Source organism: Apteryx rowi, unplaced genomic scaffold (assembly GCF_003343035.1).
Source record: "Apteryx rowi isolate R43461 unplaced genomic scaffold, aptRow1 scaffold_45, whole genome shotgun sequence".
In the NCBI taxonomy this organism is placed as follows: domain Eukaryota; kingdom Metazoa; phylum Chordata; class Aves; order Apterygiformes; family Apterygidae; genus Apteryx; species Apteryx rowi.
The window spans coordinates 471752-491649 of record NW_020450705.1 but is presented as its reverse complement, the minus strand read 5'-3'; the positions used below and the strand labels follow the sequence as shown (position 1 = coordinate 491649).

Here is a 19898-nt window from a genome sequence, read left to right as displayed (position 1 = left end):
ACCGCGGCGGCTGTACAACAGCAATAGCCAGCCATCCAGGTAAAGGACAAAAATCAGACTTTGTTTATTAAAAAAATACTTTACAGGAAAAAATTCTATGCATTCCGTTTGACTATTTTACAAAGAAATAGCTTAACAGTTTGACACTCTTGTACAGTCAGCTACTAAAAGAAATGCACTGCGTTAGAGGAGTATTCACAGAGAGGCTTTAGAGCTTTACCTGTTTACACTACTCATTATAAAACCTCTTTAAAACACTTGCTAAATGTCAATAAATATACTAAGGCCGCACAAAGCAAACAGTCTTCCAGGCAATTGTACATGTCCTCTGAGGCAAAGACCTTAGATAAATTAAAACCACAGAAAAATCTTAGCTGCCAATCAAAATCAAATTAAATCACAAAAACAGCAACACAGAAATCTCTTTACATGTTGTACAAAGAAATTAGAAGCATATGTATTTCTTTAAACACAATTCAAGAGTGCCACAGTAAGAGACACCTTCTCAACTACATGTGCTATTGCATTCTAAAAACTACTATGTATATTGATGGAAGGCCAAAATATTGTTGGGATTTCTAATTGGACCAACATAAGAATATACAGTACAAGCTTTCAGGTCAGAGAGGTCACTTTTGGGGGAGTAAAGACAAATATTCCTCTTTTCTTGCACCCTTTAAACAAACATATGGCTACAAACACTTAACATTTCTAGGAAATTATGATTTGGGGAGTTTATTACTCAGTCAATTCAGGCCTGTAAATGGGAGGACATGCCTGATGAAGGACTTGAATTCATGTCCACGATAAAAGCTCTGATGATTAGCATTAGTTCCTCTGGACAAATTGTAACATGTAGGAGAACTGACACGAGTACAGTACAGAGCCCTTTAACTGTATGGCAAGACCTATACCTATGAAAAACATGAATTATATATCCCCTGAGAACACTTCACTCAGTGTCCCACCTTCCTGGAAGAGAATATCGCAATGAGACAGGTGTCCGGTTTCATAAATTACTCTTAAGGTATGTCAAGTTCCTGCAAAAATGACTTGTAGCATGTCTAAAGGAGAGAGGAATGTGAAGCTGATCTTTCATCTTTAGATTGCATTTTGCTAGTTCATTCCTAGCATAATTGATCCACTCATCCTTATCCCAAATGACAGTTGTTTTCAGCAACAACACTTTATTTCAAACAGAAGTCAAAGCCTGAGTTCCAGCTTAAAGCTGATCACTCTTTATAGACAGAGCACTATGTTCTTGGTCAACTAGCAGTTGTCTCGGGCATAAAGCAGGAGTGTTCCCTGGGTATCAATTATAGACTGTAGATTTTTTGTTGTTAAGAAAAGACATATCACAGGGCAGATCCTCAAAAGGAGAAATGACAATTTACAGTAACTGACCAGTGAACTGATATTTATAAACTCTTTTGTGTCTATCCAGAAGGTTAAAACTGAGCACTGTTAAAACAACCTAAGAAGTTTGCCAAAGTTTGATTATCCCTACCTGTAAAATGTTTTATGAAATCTGAGAATTTCATCAAACAGCCATCTATTTAACATGAGATATATTTTCAGAAATATTTACGTGGACTTAGCCAGAGATTTGTTTTTGCTCAGCAAACACTAAATGCCTTGAACTTGTTATTTCATTTTAAAATAGCTATAGCTTATGAAATCAGTATTCCACACATGTTATTCACAAAAACATTTGAATCTTTCACATCAAGGTATTCTAATTCTGCTCTGCTTGATTTCAGTGCAGTTGAAGGAATCTTGAAGCACTGGCTAGACAGTCTGGCTATGAGCTTCACAAGGAATCCCTCCATGCTTTATATTCAGATCTGAGGTGGAGTTTGAAAGCAGTGTGTCACTTTGGATTAAGCATACCAAAGTTGATAATGTATTTAAGGTCATAGCTTTTTATAAAGTCTGTTCCTCTCTGCCTCAATCTTACAGAAATATTCTAGAATAGTATTAGCATCATCCTCCCAAGTCATTTGAAGATACGTTTCTATATTTAAATCTGACATTAGATATTAAGTTAGTAACTGAACTGACTATAAGGAGAGCATGATACAACAGGTCATCTGCCTCCATCCAAAGAGAAGTCAGAGCATTTTCCTAGTACTTCAGACAGACTGTAGTCACAGATTTCACTAAAGGAAGCTACAGTTTTAAAAGCAGCATGAGCCACTCTAGTTGTCTTCCTTTATCCATTCAAAAACATGCTATTATATTATAACGTACAGAGGACTTCCAACTGATTCCGTTTTCATTCTATTTCAAGTTCTAAAATAATACAGACAAGTTGGTGTATGGTGGCTCTTAATCTGTTATTCTGCCTTTAAAGATATGTGGGCAGAATGACTGTAGGATCTGCAGATTTGTCGATTCCTGAGTGATTGTACACAGTGCTGGCTGTCAAAGAATGGCCACCTTACTGATGTCCCTCTACTGACATGACCAAAGAATAGCACATGTGAGAAGGGAAATGGGCACTTGGAAGACTAGCAGACTTTGTAAAAAGGAAAGAACATACTTGTGTAATACGATCTTTGAATATGAAGGATGAACCGAAACCACTATTGCCTGTGAGGAATTTTACTTTGCACAACCCTTAAAGCTATGAAATTCCTCTCAACATAAAAAGTGGAAAAAAAACACCAGAGAACAGACGGCTCATTTCTGAACCAGTCTTGATCATCTAAAATTTCTGCTAAGATTAAATTACACCCCTGCGTGAATCACATTACTTTTCATCATAAAAGCTTTCCATTCTAACACCTTATTTACACAGATTACTAAACAAGTCACTACCACTTCAATCTGTAAATTAGTTTTAAATTGAAATATTTCCTAGTCCTCATTTTTGTACCGAAGACAATACATACATACACATAAGGAGTAATACAGGTTATAACTAATCACTGCAGTATCTTCTGATGATTATTTTTCTATCAGTTTAAAATAGTGACCTCTACACTGAGGTGCTAATATGTATATAAAAGCCTACACAAACAATATTGCACAAAGTAAGATTTATAATAGAGTAACATATTTTAGAGACCCTTATAAAGAGAAGAGTAATAATTGATATTAAAAAGATGCATCCAGAACTAACACAGCATCTTTGCTTTTGTCTAGTCTAACATAGTGTTTCAAATCTTTCCTACCCCAGTGAGGATTAGAACAAATAAAGTTATCTGGAGACAACTTCAGTTGCACCAAAACCCAGCTTGTACTCTAAATGTGCAGAGGGTGTTAGGGAGGAAGGGACAGGACAGGATTTTTCCTTTTGATGACTGGAAAGGACAGTTATAAATGGGGTGAGTGAAAGTCAAATACAGATTACACATTAACATTCAGAAATATTGAAAGATTTTTAAAAAAACTGTTGATAGCTGACACTACATATTTAGCATGTGCCATTGATTTTCCACAGTACCTGGGCACCCAAAAGCTACACATGGAAACAGCAGTCCAATGCCATAATACTTTATTGTGAAATAGTAACACAGAACTTCCTAAAATAAGGACAGTCTTACTGTATAAGTCAGTCATCAACTCAATGCTATTATATTAAGTGCATCAGTACCAGGGAAAGTGTGGTTCCATTGGACATTTATTATGACCTGGTCAAAACAAGCTGCCAAGTTGGTTAGTATTTTAAAGCCTTAAAGTGCTCAAAGATAGCAGTTTCCTCCACAAGACTACCAATAGCTTCTCTAATTTTGCCACTAGAATCAATCATGTTCTGGGAAGATGTATTTTGGAAGCAAAATCCTCACACCAAACAGTATAAGCAGTGCTATGAAAAGTGTTAGGTCAGTAAGTCATTACATTTCAACAGGATCAGACACTTTCTTCAGTTAATTTTACAGATCCCCTTTGTAGGACTGTAAGAAATAGAGATCAACTTCTATAGCTAATAACTTGTATATAAACTAGGATGTCAAGAACAGACATACCAAAAATATTACAAATCATCAAAAGTGCTGTGCTTCCTCTTTTAGCAATTAAAATGAGATGGGAAAGTCACTTTGCAAGTCTACAAAAACATCACTTTATGGTGAAGATTAGAGATAAAGTAAAAGTAGGGAAATAACACTGACCAATGTAGTTCAATCATTTTATGCTCCTGGAGGAATTTCATTCTGACTTTGGGGGGATATTGAATATCTCTTTACTTAAACAGAAAGAAGTGGTAGACCACTGTTACAGGTTGTACTAAGGGGTTAAAATACAACTTGAATTTTGCATAATCTGTGTAAAAAAGATATGCTTGACATTTTGGAATGTCACCTTTCTTTATAGAATTATAGGCAAGATTTCTCCAATAAAACATAAGCCAGTTATAAAACTATAACTTCACATCAAAATTTTAAAAAGTTGTTAAAAAATGTTTGATTATATACATATCACACAGAAGAGCCTGTATGATCCTGTGGATTGTGTTGCTGATCAGACTCTACTTTAAAACCTGGAAGGGGCCGGGCCACCTGATCTGGTTGCACAAGTCCTGATATTGAAGAAACAGAAGAGGAGGAGGAAGAGAGCACCCCTGTTGTAAGCTGCATTTCTATGCCTGGTTCTTCAGACTCTATTTTTATACTCACACATTGGGGTTCGTCTTCTGACTCTGTCTTTCCAGGAACACTACTGTTCAAGCTTGAATTGCTTTCTGCGTTTTGAGAAGTTTCCCCCACAGGGTGATATTGTTTAAGTCTTATGTGCCATGCTAAGCTGCAGACTGCTGACACGGTTTTAAACTGATGAATGACATTTCTAGGGATGAAGTAGATGTCATTGTCACACAACTGAATTCTAGCATAGCGAATGCCTTCCCGTCTCATTTGGTTTAGTTTGGCTTCATCCACCCATTGAACACACTGAGAGGAGGAAAGATGGTAAAGTTAGTGGTATGCTCTGTTCAGGGTAAACAATTCAGTATCCACTTAACTTTGATCACATTCTGTGTCCAAGTAAGAATGTTTGTTTAATGGGTACAATTTCAATCCTTTACATGAGAATGGTGCACTTTCTTAACTGTAACTTGTATAATGTGCACATCTTTGAGAGGACAATTAAAAAATAAGAGCATTCTACAGTTACAGGTAGAAACAGGCTTAGCATGAGGCTGCATTGCTTTGGCAGACAGGCCTGAGTTCAGGCGCCTTTGCATTCTAAGATAACATCAGAAAAAATCTAACATATTGTAAAAGGCAGAAACAAGCATGCATAATTTCTTAACTTATAATTGTTCCTGTAGTAGATATCATACGCTAGACACTGTACAGGAGTACTGTCTATCAGGGAACTACCTACCTAACAGCCTCCAGTACTTAAATACCAGATAGACCTCTTATACCAAAAATGGGTGGGACCTACTTAAATCTAGGCTAAGGAAGAAAGAGGTTCGGTGCATGCAATTCATAATCCTCAAATAATCACATTGCTGCCATTAGAAATAACTCCATCCAAAAACAGTACTAGAAGATATCAAGTCAAAGGTATACTTAAAGCAATTGAATATCCACAAGCTGTTGAAAAAATTGCTTAAAAGTACAAAACGTTCAGCAAGCATAATGCCGAGATGTGAGATGTCATGGACATGTGAGTGTTTAAAGGCACTGATATGGTATAAAAGTTGAAATTCCAGTGCCAAAGGTACTTGTAACAATCATTGCAACCTCTAAGGCAAGTTAAAAAAATGTGGAAAAATCATCCAATGGAACAAAAAACACAGATTAGTTTGTTCTGGGCCAAGAAGCCCATCAGATAATTTCAAAGTGTATAGTTATAACCTGGATATCTGGGATGGAAGCAGGAAAGTCATTTGTATTGGACTCAACTAGTAAATACCATACCTACCAGAATCTTATACGCAAAATATGTATTTATGCTAGAAAACACGGTGCTGTATATTTTTTTTACAGAACACTTTCTTTGTAATGCCTTTATCCTGAATAATGTTTTTTGCTCTGTGAGGGCCTGCTGGTCACAGGTAACTCAGTTATCATAACCATGTAACTAAAAAAGCTGCATGTGTTGAATTGAATTTAGATTTTGAGAGGAAAATGACAAAAGAATACAAAGGGACTCACAGCATAAATCCCAGCTTGGTGCAAAGCAATGTGAGAAAGGTAATTGCTTTACAGACCTGAGAACTAAGGGCTGCTGAGGATACAAAAGGGTTGGATATACAGTGAACCTGAAAACTATCAGAAACTACTTTCAAAATATTAAGAATGAGCTGTCACCAGGGAAGATTCAATACCTGTGACACTGGAGGTTCATGCAGATCCAGCTGAAGTCTCTGCACAACATCAGTGAAATCTTCAGCGTGAAAACAAACCACATCTTTGGTTATGCGAGGCTGGTCACTCCTAGAAAGAGATGAGAATTCCAGGAATTTTTAAAGTATTTGAGTTATAGAGAATTATAGCTCTTTCAAAGTGTTTCACTGAACAAAGTAGCTAGTTTGATTTGCAACTGGGCATGAAGTCTCATTGCTTCTCAATAAATACAGTTATTTAGGAAAGGAGGTATAATAGATTTCTGTTTTCATTTTGTTTTTTTCCTTAATGCATGTGCAGCAGAAGTTATGTTTTTGTGGACAAATACTGTACTAAAACGTCAGAGAACTAGGTTCAAATTGCCATTCTAATAAAGTTTACTGTTATGTTCTCAGAGCCACAATTTGCCTTAATTCTTCGATTCTGTAATTGGACCAACATTTCCATATTAAAGGAAAAATGTAAAATAATTATGTGGCACTCTGAAGCTGAAATGATGAGGACAATATTTATCAGCTCTCTTTGTCCAATGACTGTGAACCAGAGTAAAGGAAGTTTTGGCACCTTTTACTCATATTCAAATCTAATGAGATTGCTGATGATGCTATCCAATTTCTACTGTAATTGTTAGAAATAACAATGTTGCAAGTCTGTAATTTAGAATTTTTTCTGTGCAAGGACAAGAGCAATGTCATGGGTACATGAAATGAGAAAGCATTATAGCTTTGAAATTAATCAAGTTAGATTGGTCAATTTATGGAAGTTAGCATTAACATAACTATTCAGGAAAAGATCACAGATGATGGCCTGAATATGGTATTTTGGGGCTTATTTTGTATGTCACTAAAATTCTCTACAAACTGCTGTTACAACTTTTGTAGTGCCTCTAAAAGGGAGGAAAAATAATAGATAAGTAGTTTACATTTTTCAAGCTCTAGACAGCATTTACCTTGTTACAAGGTTTGAATGCTTTCTTTAGTTAGGCTTGTTTTCCAGGGAACTTTCTTTTTTTAAGAGAGAATGTTTAGAATTTCCCCCTCCCACTAGAATAGTTATTTCAGTTGCACTTACCATTCCCCAAACTGTACAGCCTTCAGAACACCTACAGCAGCTGTACTCTGCCAGTCAAATCCTTGACCCACGTGATCAGCGTGAGCTCTTGTTCTGTCTTCAAAAAGAACCTCACGGGGCTCACTGGTCCGAGGTAGGTACTGGAGATTCTTTATTTCGTTCATTGATCTACAACATAATCAAAAGACATACTGAAAGATGTTTCAGACTACTCAGAAAAATAAGTACTTGTTTAAAATAATCTTTTTAAATGTTGTTTCCTGTAGGCTTCAAAATCTAAGATCAAAACCTTTCCCTTTGATTTATTCCAGGTGTCTGACAATAAAAGATTGAGCAAACACAGCTATGTACAATTCAGGTTATGAGAGCAAACTTTACAGAACAGAAATCTAGTCACCAAAAAATAAATTTTGTTCCTTTGAGCTGAAAGAATTCTTCTATAAATTTAATGACATGTAAAATTGAGCTATTTTAACAGTTACTGAAGTTATTTGGGAGTACCTTCAGATATTCTGCACAAATTAACAATTAGATTATGCTTCCAATTCTTTGTCTCCTAAAATTAGCCATAGACAGTACTCATTCTGAGAAAGATATCAAGTGTTTGTGCGCACACATGCATATATGTGTGTATATATATGTGTGTGCATATATACATATATACACACATACACAGGCACACGTACACACATCCCACAATATTTCCTGGAGAAGCAGACAGTACTGCAACTACTTATGTACTAACATTAAGATGTGACTTTAATGGTCTAAGGAGCTCTACTGTTTTAGAGCATCTCACCCATTCCTACCACCTAATTAGTTCTTCTCACAGAAAATGGATGAATTAAAAAAAAGTTACTGAAGGGTAACAGGAGGTTATTATATCAAGAAAGCATTGATCTAGGATGCATTGCTATGAAAAGCAGTGAAATAATATAACCATCATAAATAACACATTTGACTTAATTCACTAAGCCAATTTTAAACAGGAATGAAAATAAGCTAAGTTGTGAATTAGCCTCCTGAAGAACTAATTGCATGTAAATGCTTAGTTTTTGTTCTCAAATCTAAAACAGATATAACTGCTGTTTTTCCATTAATAAGTAAAGGAAACCAAAATGTTACCGGCGCCGTTTGAATGGTGATTTTGGCATATCAGCTGTTGGAATCATCTGTTCTCCTGGTCTCACCCACATTATGGGACCATCATCACTTTGTGACCTGCACTGAAGTCTGAGACTAGAAAGAGTACCCCAGGGCAAAGTCATCTACAACAAAACAGAACACAAAACACTGAGTAAGATGGATAAATTAAATAATGCCTTTAGTAAAACTGGTTTAAACTCATTGTCAAGAATTGTATAGAAACTGATGCAAGTTCCGAGAGGTAAAATATATTTTAAGCTAAGCTTATCAAACTTAGTTGCTAGGAAAGTAGGTCATTATATAGTATGTATGACATGAACAACCATATTTTAGTTTTTGAATAATTTATATAGGTATTCCATTAGTTCAGTACCTTTCATTTGGACAGAGGAAAGAATGTACCACCATCTTCAGTAGCCCAAATGATGAGTGTATCAATGGAGAAATTGGCTTTAAGGTTTCTAATTACTTGGAAATATCTGAGTTTTAGTAATTGTTAAAATATCAATAGCACTTCAAAGAGAACATTACAAGTTACTGCTTACTCTCAGAAATGGAGATTCTTCTAACATATCTAGAAATTCTGGGAAGTAGTCCCCGACTTCTTCATCTACTGCTCCAACAAGACTGATCTGCCGCATTGGTCCTGCTCTGTAGGTTCCACAGCAGTACGTTCGATTGACCTGAGTGGCCAGAAAGGAAAAGAATACCATCACAGCTTTAGTTCTGTTACAGGAAATTAAAAGTTATTAATACAATGCACCAGGCCACAGCTGAGTCTCCATCCAACTCTAAGACTCATCTACATATTTTAAAGAGATGTCTTTGGGAATATGTGAAAAGACTGCTCAGAATGTCCCATGCAGCAGCTCTGATATTCGCATACACAAAGCTGTACAGGAAACTGAGGAAATGAAAGATCTAACTAGAAATCTAGTGCTCAGGTGTTCATCTTGGTGTTAAACCACAAAAGTTCTGGGATTATCTTCTGATATAACCTGTTGTCACAGGTGTGGCCAGAAACACTTTAATCTGACTGAGACTGTTTTTTGACCACCTCTGGAGCACAGAATGTCCTGTTTTCTTGGGTCATCTGTAAACTTTACTTGCTCATACAGGAGAGCACCTAGCAAGATTACAGTGTTGTCTAGTCTCTTCTTATGGCCTGCAGCTATAATATGCCGTATAGCCACAGAGTACATAGTTGCAGTAGCAACCCAATCTTAAAAGATCAGAAATTCTGCCATGATTAGTCTATTTTGTATTTCCAATTCTGTCTCTGAACCTTTCATTATCCTTTAACAGCCTCTCCATGTTCAAATGGTTCTAGTGTTAAAAAGTGATACCCAATCTCCATGACACCAGGTGGGAGAGGTAAGAAGGACCAAAGGGTATTTGGAAATTTGCAGTTTATAGTGGTATATAGTAAGCATGATGCAATATATCTACAAATGGAGTTACAGAAGGTATGTATATATGTAGCAGCTTTTTTTTTTTTTGAGTTGCTTTTTTTTAGTTTTTGGCCAACAAATTATGACATAGTTTAACAGCTATGTGAAGCTGTTAAAGTTTAATGAAGCCAGATTAATAAAGCAAGAATTGCAGTTACTGCTGTGATTTTATCCTCTAGCAGCAAGCATAGATATTTAACTTCTTAATTATAGGAGTTTAGCTCACTCCTATTTCCAGAGTCCCTCTTTCTTATTTTCATAGATATGCAGTTTGTGTTGATTACCTACACCTATTTTTTAATTAAAACCTAAGTAGAACCAAAGATCATTCCACATTTGGCTTTATTTCTCAGCCCTGAGCTACTTGCTGCATCACATCACCTCTACTTGCATATACAGAAGGTTACATTCTAAGTCACTCACAGGAGCTTCACTGTGTAGTTCAAGCACTCTACTTTCAAGTCCATCAAGACTATCAGCAGCAGCTTAATGAGCATACACTCACTTTCTGGTTTTGACAGTACTGATTTTTATGAACTAGACACTATCCTCACAGGCCAACAGCCAAGAGAATTAGCAACCCAAGTGAAAGTCTCCAAATCCTATTAGCACCTTTCAGGCTAAGGTTCCTACCTAATGTCAATAAGGTGGAATAACTTCACCAGCTACCTCAAAAGAATTTCAGAACAGTAGTACTGGAAAACTGTAGTATTAGACTATTGCTTTGCAGTAACAGGAGAACTAAAGTCCTTAAGCCAGTTAAATTTATGCAGCTGCCTAGTGCTATTAAAGTAAATGGAGATGGACCACTTCCAGATGAGGCATGCTCTCTTGAAACCACTTGCTGAGATTCACTGGTATTTTGCAGCTGTTTGTCAGGAAAGTCAGAACAGATGGGTAAATACCGTATGCAGTTTTTCCTTGTAATATAGGTAACACTTTCAAAGGGAATGAAAAAGTAGAAACTTTGACAGTGCTTATTTAATTCATTGGAATGTGATGCAAAAATAGAAAAGAATAAGAGCTAGAAATGAGACAGACACTAAGAGTACTTTAAGGAACACCACAATTTCAAGGTTTACCTAGGTTTTTCTAACACTTCAAGGTGTATATACACTGTATTATATCCACTGGGACTTTTTTCATAAAGTTCCTCATTTTTAGTTTTTTAAGTGTGATTCTTGTTTATGAACCTAGCCTAAGTTATTCCAGTTTACATGGCTGCAAGAACAGTTCATTACCACAGCACCTTCATTGCAATGGTTTGATCAGACCTAAGTTTTAGTATCTTTATCCAATTCTTTCCAAGAACTTTGCTATCTCCCACTAAAAGTTAAGCTATAGGTATAATTAAAATTAGGTCTTCAGTTTTTCTTGAGACATTTTATGGCATTTGAATGATGTGCCTAGCAGTGTTTTAAGTGTTTCCCACACTTGAGTAACAGCAGAAGTAGGCAGCATCAATTTTTCCTCGAGAAGTGACAGTTTTGGTAGTTGTAGATTACTGAGATAATTCAGACCCCTACCTCATGAAGGGTCAAGCAAGCAGTATACCTCTATATGGAAGGAAGAATGCACACAGATGAGGCATAAGCTTGAAACAAATGAAGTTGAGAAATTTCTCTAAACAGAAGCATGAACCAAGGGGTCATTAATAACATCATAGCTGACCTGACATACTAATAGCTAACCACACAAACACTCTGCTGTGAGGAAGAAAGAATACAAGAAGGCTTACTATTTACAACATAAGCGAAGGAAACAAGGACAGTGTGACAGGCCATTGCAGCAAGGTTTGTGTGTTTGTCCAAAACCTGTCAGCTACTTCCATATGACCATACATTGTTTACATTGCTTGTAAGTGATACACCAAATGAAGTTTGCAGCACAGATGCACGATTTCTTCATTTTATACTTTGATAGCTTCCGTAAAAAAATTAAGTTGCCCATCCAGCATAAGAAAGCTTTTGTTCAGGAGTTAAAAAGTTAAGAGGGCAGACAACCAAGCTGTGATATGGTTCATTAACCAAAGCTCTCAAGAATATTGATTGTAACTTTATCTGACAGCATGCTGCAAGAATGGGAGAACTTATCCTACTATCCTCTGTTTGCTGCTTCTCCCACTTCCTTCCCAGCAGCAATATCAGTTTACGCAAACCTACTTCCCCCAACTCTTTCCTGGCCTGTTCCCAGAACCTACTCAGCTGTGACAGTTAACTGTTCTTTGGACCATATAGCAAAACAGAATAGGCAGCTGATCAGATTCTTTGAGAAAAAAAGGTAGAAGGGGTTTTTCAAGTCTTGATATATTCCCATTCACTGTGTAGCCATAGAAGCAATTGTACTGAGACAACTGATGAGGAAATATAAAATATTGTTCAAGCTGCACTGCCAAGAACTTTCAAATTAAAGTATGCCCTTATTGTGAAATAAGCTTACAAATTGCTGTTCTCAGTGATTTGAGTCTTGAAAGCTCTTAGTGCAAGTGAATAGCTCCAAACTGAAGCTTATCTTTAGCACTTAACATTGGAACAAGTGAGCCAGAGCAAGCAAAAAAACCCAGAGAACACTCAAGCTTAGTAAGTATTTTAATGTACAGAAGCCATACAGGGTATAATATCTTTTGAGTGTAAAAATACAAGTTGGAATGCTTTATTATATGTAGTAACAAATACCCAAATACTAGTCCATATTAATGCACAGATAGGAAACACAGTTAATGGAGTTTACATTGTTCTCATTGCCCTGAGAATGAATTCACCCTGCAAGTAAGATAAGTATCACTAGATTTTGTGAAGTCTTCCAGAATAAGGTCCTTACTTTAAACGGGAGACACCTGCTACTGATACTCAGTTTAATTTATGTGTGATCAGGATTCCAGATCTGGCAACTATGCAAGAAACAGCTGAATGTTGTACAAGCCAGAAGTCAAGTTAACTTTTGGACTTGCAGTTTACAGACCAAAGTATTCTGATTTCTCAACACCAAGCCTCCAGGACTCAAGAATACATAGTACTTGAAATCCTCTTGCCAGTTTGGTTCAGTAAAGCAAACATTCAGGTTTGACTTAAAAAACAAAACACTTAACTGAGCATACTGCATACGACATTCCTATAGCATGATTAATCTGCAGAGCTATGATGTTCTATAATGTATTTTTGTATTCTACAATTTTTCATAGAGCCAGGTTCAAAAGTTCTTCTGCTAAGCTCAGCCTGTTTGTTCATTCTTCAGCAATGCTGCAAAGGAATGGCAGTACTGCAGATCAGTTCTAAGATGAAGAACCACCTATTTGTTTTGAAGTAAAATACCTAGACTTATCCTGCCTATGCTCTTATGTAGAGCATTTTAGCCTTGTATTTTAAGATGAGCTAGCTTTCAAGACTCAGCTGGAGTTTTAACACAATGCAGCTACCATAGTTGAATCCACCATCAATTTCAATGGATCTTTAAATGAGATATTTTAGCATCATCCATTCTCTAAAGACTCATGCTTCAGCTGTCTTTTTAACAGCAGAGTTGTGACAGCTGTACCTCTACACATTTGTTTATTGCATGAATCACACTAACATACTTCAGCCATAGAGGATTAATCAGGTCATGCTGGAGCTGGATTTAGAGAGGTGTTTTAGCCTAACTGAAACTAATGTCATGATTCAATCTTGATCAAGTTTAGACAGCACTTAAAATTGAAATACCAGAGTAGAATACAACCTAGTGAAGCCTCTTATTCATTACCATACATTCCACACATACAAACTTCTAGTACAAGCTATTCATGTTCACAAGACCAAGACCATTAGCCAGGAAAAAACTTAATTGTTACATCTCTGGTTGGTACTGTTTAGCCATTCAGAGAGCTGTTACATGTACTCCAAGTAAGTTAGAATGTAACCAATATGCTAAAGAACATGATATATATGACTAATACAGAAGACTTAAAAAACCTAACCTCTTGACAAGCAGCATGTCTAGAGCACAGGTTGAGATGAGTATTTTGTAAAAGTGTTCTTGCTGATAAGGAACAATTTGCATACTCACTGTTTTTGGAGTACTGTGCACTCTGATGCAGCTCTGCCAGTTTAGAGAATTTAACTCATGAAATAAAAGTTGTTAAAAAGTGCTGTAGCAGCTACCCATTATGAAATACAAACTCAAAAACTAAGGCTAGTATAATTACCAATTTAAGTGGTATCTATAAGAAATTCTGGGAAGTATTAAAAGCCTCTGCAAGTTATTATACAGTACCTTTCCATGAAGCAATATGTTTTCCAGTGCAGATCTTGCTTGTAAGAGCACTTCATGAACTTTGAAGAGATCCAGACAGCCCATCAGAACTATCACATTTCCAAAATCTGTTGCTAAAGAAGGGCTGTTCCAACAGTACTACAGTAGAGAGTTTTAAGTCTTTCTTTCTCACAGGTGAATCAGTATTCAAGACCTTAACAACTTCTTTTAAAAGACTAAAGAAGTAAGCAATGGTTTGAATCTGTTCTCAGACCAGACTGAGCAGGAAGAGATTTTGTTCTATCTGTAACAAATTTATCTAAACATTTAAGAACTGGAATGTTGCTGCATGTTCACAGATACTTCCAAGCCTAATGACAGAACAGTAAAAAAAAAATGCAAGGGTTTTTCATATAAGAATCTTGAAATTAACTTGGCTATTAGTGCTGCATCAATTTAAGTCAGAGATACAGTTTGAAAATTTGGGAATTTGAGTCTGGAGAGAATAGCTTTCAACTGAGGTTTTTCTTTTTTTAAAACTAAGGATGAAAGTGTTGTTATCCTATGAAGTCTTCAGAATATTTTAAGCCTACTGTGAAAAAGCAAGGCAGTTTATGATGTGAAAGCCTTTCCAAGACCAATTAATAAATCCCAACTATTTCTCTAAAGTTTTAGTACTAAGTAATACCCAGCAGCAGCTACTAATAGAATTCAGAAGATGTTATTAAAAAGCTTATTGTGCCTGATATACTGAAACCCAGAAAGTAAAGTTATTGCAAGAGCTAGATCTATTGAAAATACTAACATTTCCCCACACACACTTCAATTTAGGGAACTGTTAATACAGACTCACCCATTTTGAACAGTGTCAGTGTTCTCTCAAGATGAACAAGTAAAATGAAAGCCTGCAAGATCAGCAGAGGCCTTTCTACTAGTCAGAGTTAGCAGTGTCTGAAGTCTGATTCAGCAGTTACTGATGAGCACAAAATAACTTCAGGTAGAAACAGTAATAAGCAGCACAGTAGAAGTCCCAGCATCATCATTTTTCATCTTAGAGAGAAAACCCTCATGCCTCAGAAGTGCTTCTATACTTTGTCAGACCACCTCTTTTATGCCCCTCTTATGCCATCACCACTCTGGATTAATGAGATTAATCACATCCAGATGCTGTTTAATTTGCACAACTTTAAACAGTTCTTACCTGAGAGTGAAAGTTTGAAATTGTTGTTGTTTCAATGTCCTTCTTGCCCAAAATTTCCATTTTCACTGGAGTGTTAGGAAAGTTAAAAGCAAAGTAATCCAGGAAGTCTGGTAAATAAGCAGCTGCCCCATGTACTATGGCTAGGGCATAGTAAGCTGCATTTTTATCATTTTCACTGAACGACAAAGCAAGAAACTCTTCTGCAAATCTCTCCATCTCCACTGGAGACAAAAATGAGAGTTCATCCATGTAAGCATGAAGGACCAGAGCGCCACCATTAGACTGATGTTCTTCATGAATGAAGTTACTAAATTTAGTGCCAGTTTTCAAGAAGCTGCTGCGAACGGAATGCTCCTGGTGAGTCACAAATGGTGTTTGTACTCCCTGGGGTACTCGATATTCCTGCATACCCAAATTCAGTCTGCAGAGCTGCTCATCCTTCAGATACCTGAAGGATTCCTTGTTCACTTCCAAGTTGTCACACTGTCCTTGAGTCAGAGTCTCTTTGTCAATGCGAGTGAGTCCAGCACAAACTGTCTGCACTTCTTTGTTATACATCTTCAGGCGTTTTCCCCTCATATCTTCACGGTGTTTCTTTTTCTTTTTTTTCTTTATCTTCTTCATAATAAGACTGTCAGCTCGCTGGGTTTTGCCATTTTCATCTGGAATTTCTGGCAGCAACAGTAAAGAGAAGATTAGAGTTCTGCAATTACAGCATATTCACCCAAGAAGACTTGAGACATCCACTTCCTAAAGCTGTCTATTCCCACAAAGACTGACCAATGGCAATATTCTGTCCTTTGGCTTAAGGGATTTTAATCATACAAAAAGATGTAGTATATCTAGTTATTATGAAAAAAGCCCCCAATTAAGAAAATTTCCCAAAACTCAAGCTTAATATTCCAATTTAGGAATATTTCAATTTTTAGAGATTTGTTAGAATATCTTTAAAAGGAGTCTACAGTTCAAAACATTACTAACTTCTGACATTTAAGTCAATGCCATCCAGGGAAGGAGGATAAACAAGCAAGTACATGTAACATTTAAACATTGCTTTCATTACAGAACACCTCACTAATTTTGGATGCATAACAGAAGCAAAGCAGAGTGCGACTGAAGAGGTATAACTGTTACTGATATTTAAAGGGGAAATTATATAAAGCAGTTGAATTCCTGGCAAAAAAAACAAAAAACTTAGACCACTGATCTTTTTCTATAAGGACTTACAACTGGTATTTCCAAGACACTAAAAATATTGTTAAACAAAACTAAGTTTCATCATGTCAAGCTGAGCAGCCACTTTTGGTAAGTGAAATATATAAAATCATGTTTACAATATGAATAGTCAGTACCAAGTTTACTCATGGAATCTTATTACACATTAGCACAATCATTCTTTGGACACTAAGGGTTAGATAAAAGATCAGGTTCTAGGCAGCACAGTCCTCAAGGCCCTCTTCCTGGCTCCTATGACAGTTCCCAAATAGGAGAAAGCACAGCAGAAAGCAACAAACTGGTGAAAGACCTCACACTGACCACGCACCTTATAGGCATAAGCCTATTAGATAACAACATTTTTAACTCCCATTATAGATCTGCTCCATTAAAATGGTGACAGACCTTGTAGTTCTTTAACACTACCTTAAGGCATCCAGTCTTCAGCTAGTGGCTTGCTCAAAAACCCAATACATTCACAGAGTGACCAAATAAATGCTATTTGGTACAGATGGAACCAAATAGTAACATTTGCTGTCAAACCACATTCTGTTCTTACACAGGTTAGTAAGATCTGAAGCATCACATCCACGTTTTCAGCTATCTTGCTAGTTTAATATTGTTTTCTAGTTAGCTACCTAGCTAATTCAGAGCTAGGAATTAAGGGTTTTTGTTTTTTCTTTTCCCTAAAGGTTAATCAACCTTCAAAAGGTCAGAAGACCGAAGGTTTTTAGAGATAAAATAGAAAGAACCAGTTCTGTCAGGCTAAATGCAGTAGTTTAGTAGCTTATCTTTTAGAATTAAAAATTAGTTCAAATAAAATGTAGCTAATAACAATGGTAGTTAGAAATTTGATTGCCCAGCTGTTTAAAAAACCTCAAGTGCCAAAACAGGATTTTAATCTGCTTGAATTAAAAGACTATTTCATGCCACTGATGCATATAAAACACCAAGTGCCATATCATCAGGACAGCTAAAGGGAATTAATATATGACTAAAAGATGCCACAGCTAAAGTTTGTAGCCCTGTGCTGTGGGCAATGTGCTGAATTTACTTTCTTTGTCTGCAAAGTCATCAGGTGTTTGTATTCCTTTTTTGTTCTCTTGCAGTACTTGGAGAAAAATACATGTTACTACTGTGATCTATAAGAAGAAGAGATAGTAAATTCACACAGCTTCAAGTTATTCAGTCTAACCACAGTATTTAACTCAATCATTAGTAGTTTGTTCCCAGAGCTCTTTAGTAAAGGCAGTTGACCTTCATAACAGCCTGGCATAATGAACAGAATTACTCATGAAGCAAAGAAATAGTTGATTGCTTAATACTAACTTTATACAATTGTCTCAGGACCTGAAATACAAGTTTTCATGATACCGCTGTCATGCTTAACCTTTACAAATAGCAACTGTCCTTATTCTTATATTACAGATAGGGAAATCAGGAAAAAAAGTTTGTATCAATTGTTTTGATAACACAACTGAAACAGCTCTTTGAATAAGCTACTGTTGAATCTTAAAAGTTAAGCTTGCATAAGCTTACCAGTCACTAAGCTCTGAGGTATAGCTACTGCCTTACTAACTTCATTGAACATGCAATTTGCACAAAGAAGATCTTTATTCTGGCGGGATCAGAGATTCAAAATCCAAGCTGAAACTACATGAGTTTTATACCACCACAGAGGTATTAGGAATACCTCCTTGTTATAATATTGAAAAATCAACTTGGAAATATGTGTCTTATTTTAACCATTTCTAATTTTAGATACGATTTAAAAGCCTCAGATGTGCACTACTTATAATGCAGAATACCTTCCTGTTTGAAAACATTCCCTAATACTTCTTATCAGACATAAACCTAGTGCTCTTTGTACTGTGGAACTTCCATTGAACACTATGGTCTATTTTCAGGATAGAAACCATCCTGACTACCTTCCACTGCTGTATCCAACAAAACAGAGTCCCCCTACTACATTGAGAGTAGACTTGGTAGCAAGTGAATCTAGACAGCGGCATTTTAGTAAGCCTTGACAGTCTGGAAGGAGACTTAGTTTTAGATTATTCCTTTAAGTGAACAGACAACCTTTAGTACCTCAAATACAAGTAGAAAAAAGTCTATAGCCAGCTTATCGGCTGACATATGGGCTCTCACAATGAAGTAGAATGACAGCAGTGCCAGTAACTCAGCTAGTTTATCAGACATCATGCAATCAAACTTATTAGCATCACTATTAACATCAACAAAAACATTAGAAATGTTCACTGGCACCTGCAGCCTAAGATAGAAATATTGTACACAGAAATAGACAGCTAAGTTAGACTACATATGGAAATAGAAACTGATAGTGAGAGACAGTAAAAGAAAGAAAAACAGCTTTCTTTGGCAAATTTGGAATTCAGCTGGTAAGTTTAACAGTGTTTAAGACTCCATAAAAAAGCACGCACACACACACTCATTTAGTCACTGGCTGAGAAGTGCTGTACAGTGGCATTCCCAATCTACTAAGATCTCTCCACAACTTCTGTTTCCCCCAAAGCACTAGCTACCGTTTACCCTATAAGCCTAACTTTCTTTTATAAGCACATGCACCTTTGATTACTTTGGCACAATATCTTCGCATATACTCCTAGAACATAATTCACAATATAGTATCTCTATTGCAGCAGCTTTAATGATTGCCTACACTGATTTCCAAGAGGATTTTTACTATCACAGATTTGTGAGCACAACCAAAATAGTTATTTTGTACTGTAAGAAAGAACAAAAAAACAAAACAAAAAACCTTCAGTACAGAAATTCTGGCCTTCCCTATTTGAGAAACTTCAGGGCATTTATTAAAGAAACTGGCTGCTTCTCAGTTCTAGTATATATTAACACAAGCACAACAGGAAGAAAGTTTTACTAGCAAAACACTCGCATTTTTTGTAACCCGTGAGAAAAGCAATTCTGAACAGCACAACAGCTTTGAAGAGCAGCGACGAGGGAGCTGCCCTTGCCGGGGCAGAGAGGATGTGCCCCCCGGGCCCCCGCTGCGCACACCTGGGCTCAGCCCCGAAGCGGAGCGCGTCGCGCCACAGCCGCGCGAGGGAACAGCACGGACTACTAGAGCCGCGGCTTCTACACAGACGTGCGGATGTGTATTTATATATGCCTAGACATATTCGGGGCTCCCGGGAGACAGCAAGCAGAGACGCAGTTCTCTCCCCCCTCCCCGCCCCTGCCAGGCGGCGAGGCCGAGCCGGAGCCGGTGCCCGAGCGAGGGGCTCCGCCGCGGCGCGCCGAGCCGGGCCC

At 36.9% G+C, this 19898-nt stretch overlaps 1 protein-coding gene across 9 annotated transcripts in view; it reads right to left on the bottom strand.

The window, feature by feature from the left end:
* PHTF1 (putative homeodomain transcription factor 1) overlaps window positions 1–16097 on the bottom strand; it is a 30520-nt gene extending 14423 nt beyond the window's left edge. For 5 of the 9 annotated variants that reach the window (XR_003255436.1, XM_026077265.1, XM_026077263.1 and 2 more), the window contains exons 1-6: window positions 15396–16097; window positions 9062–9199; window positions 8496–8638; window positions 7371–7538; window positions 6281–6389; window positions 4620–4892 (exon numbers count right to left, since the gene is read on the bottom strand). Coding sequence is in view for 8 of the 9 variants with exons in the window: in XM_026077265.1 (XP_025933050.1) it covers window positions 4620–4892; window positions 6281–6389; window positions 7371–7538; window positions 8496–8638; window positions 9062–9199; window positions 15396–16019 (1455 nt within the window). In the remaining variant the exon portion in view is untranslated. Of the gene's footprint in view, window positions 1–4619; window positions 4893–6280; window positions 6390–7370; window positions 7539–8495; window positions 8639–9061; window positions 9200–14215; window positions 14566–15047; window positions 15168–15395 lie in introns of all 9 variants that reach the window. The other 4 variants (XM_026077267.1, XM_026077269.1, XM_026077271.1 and 1 more) reach the window with 4 other exon arrangements.
* Window positions 16098–19898: the final 3801 nt, after the last annotated feature.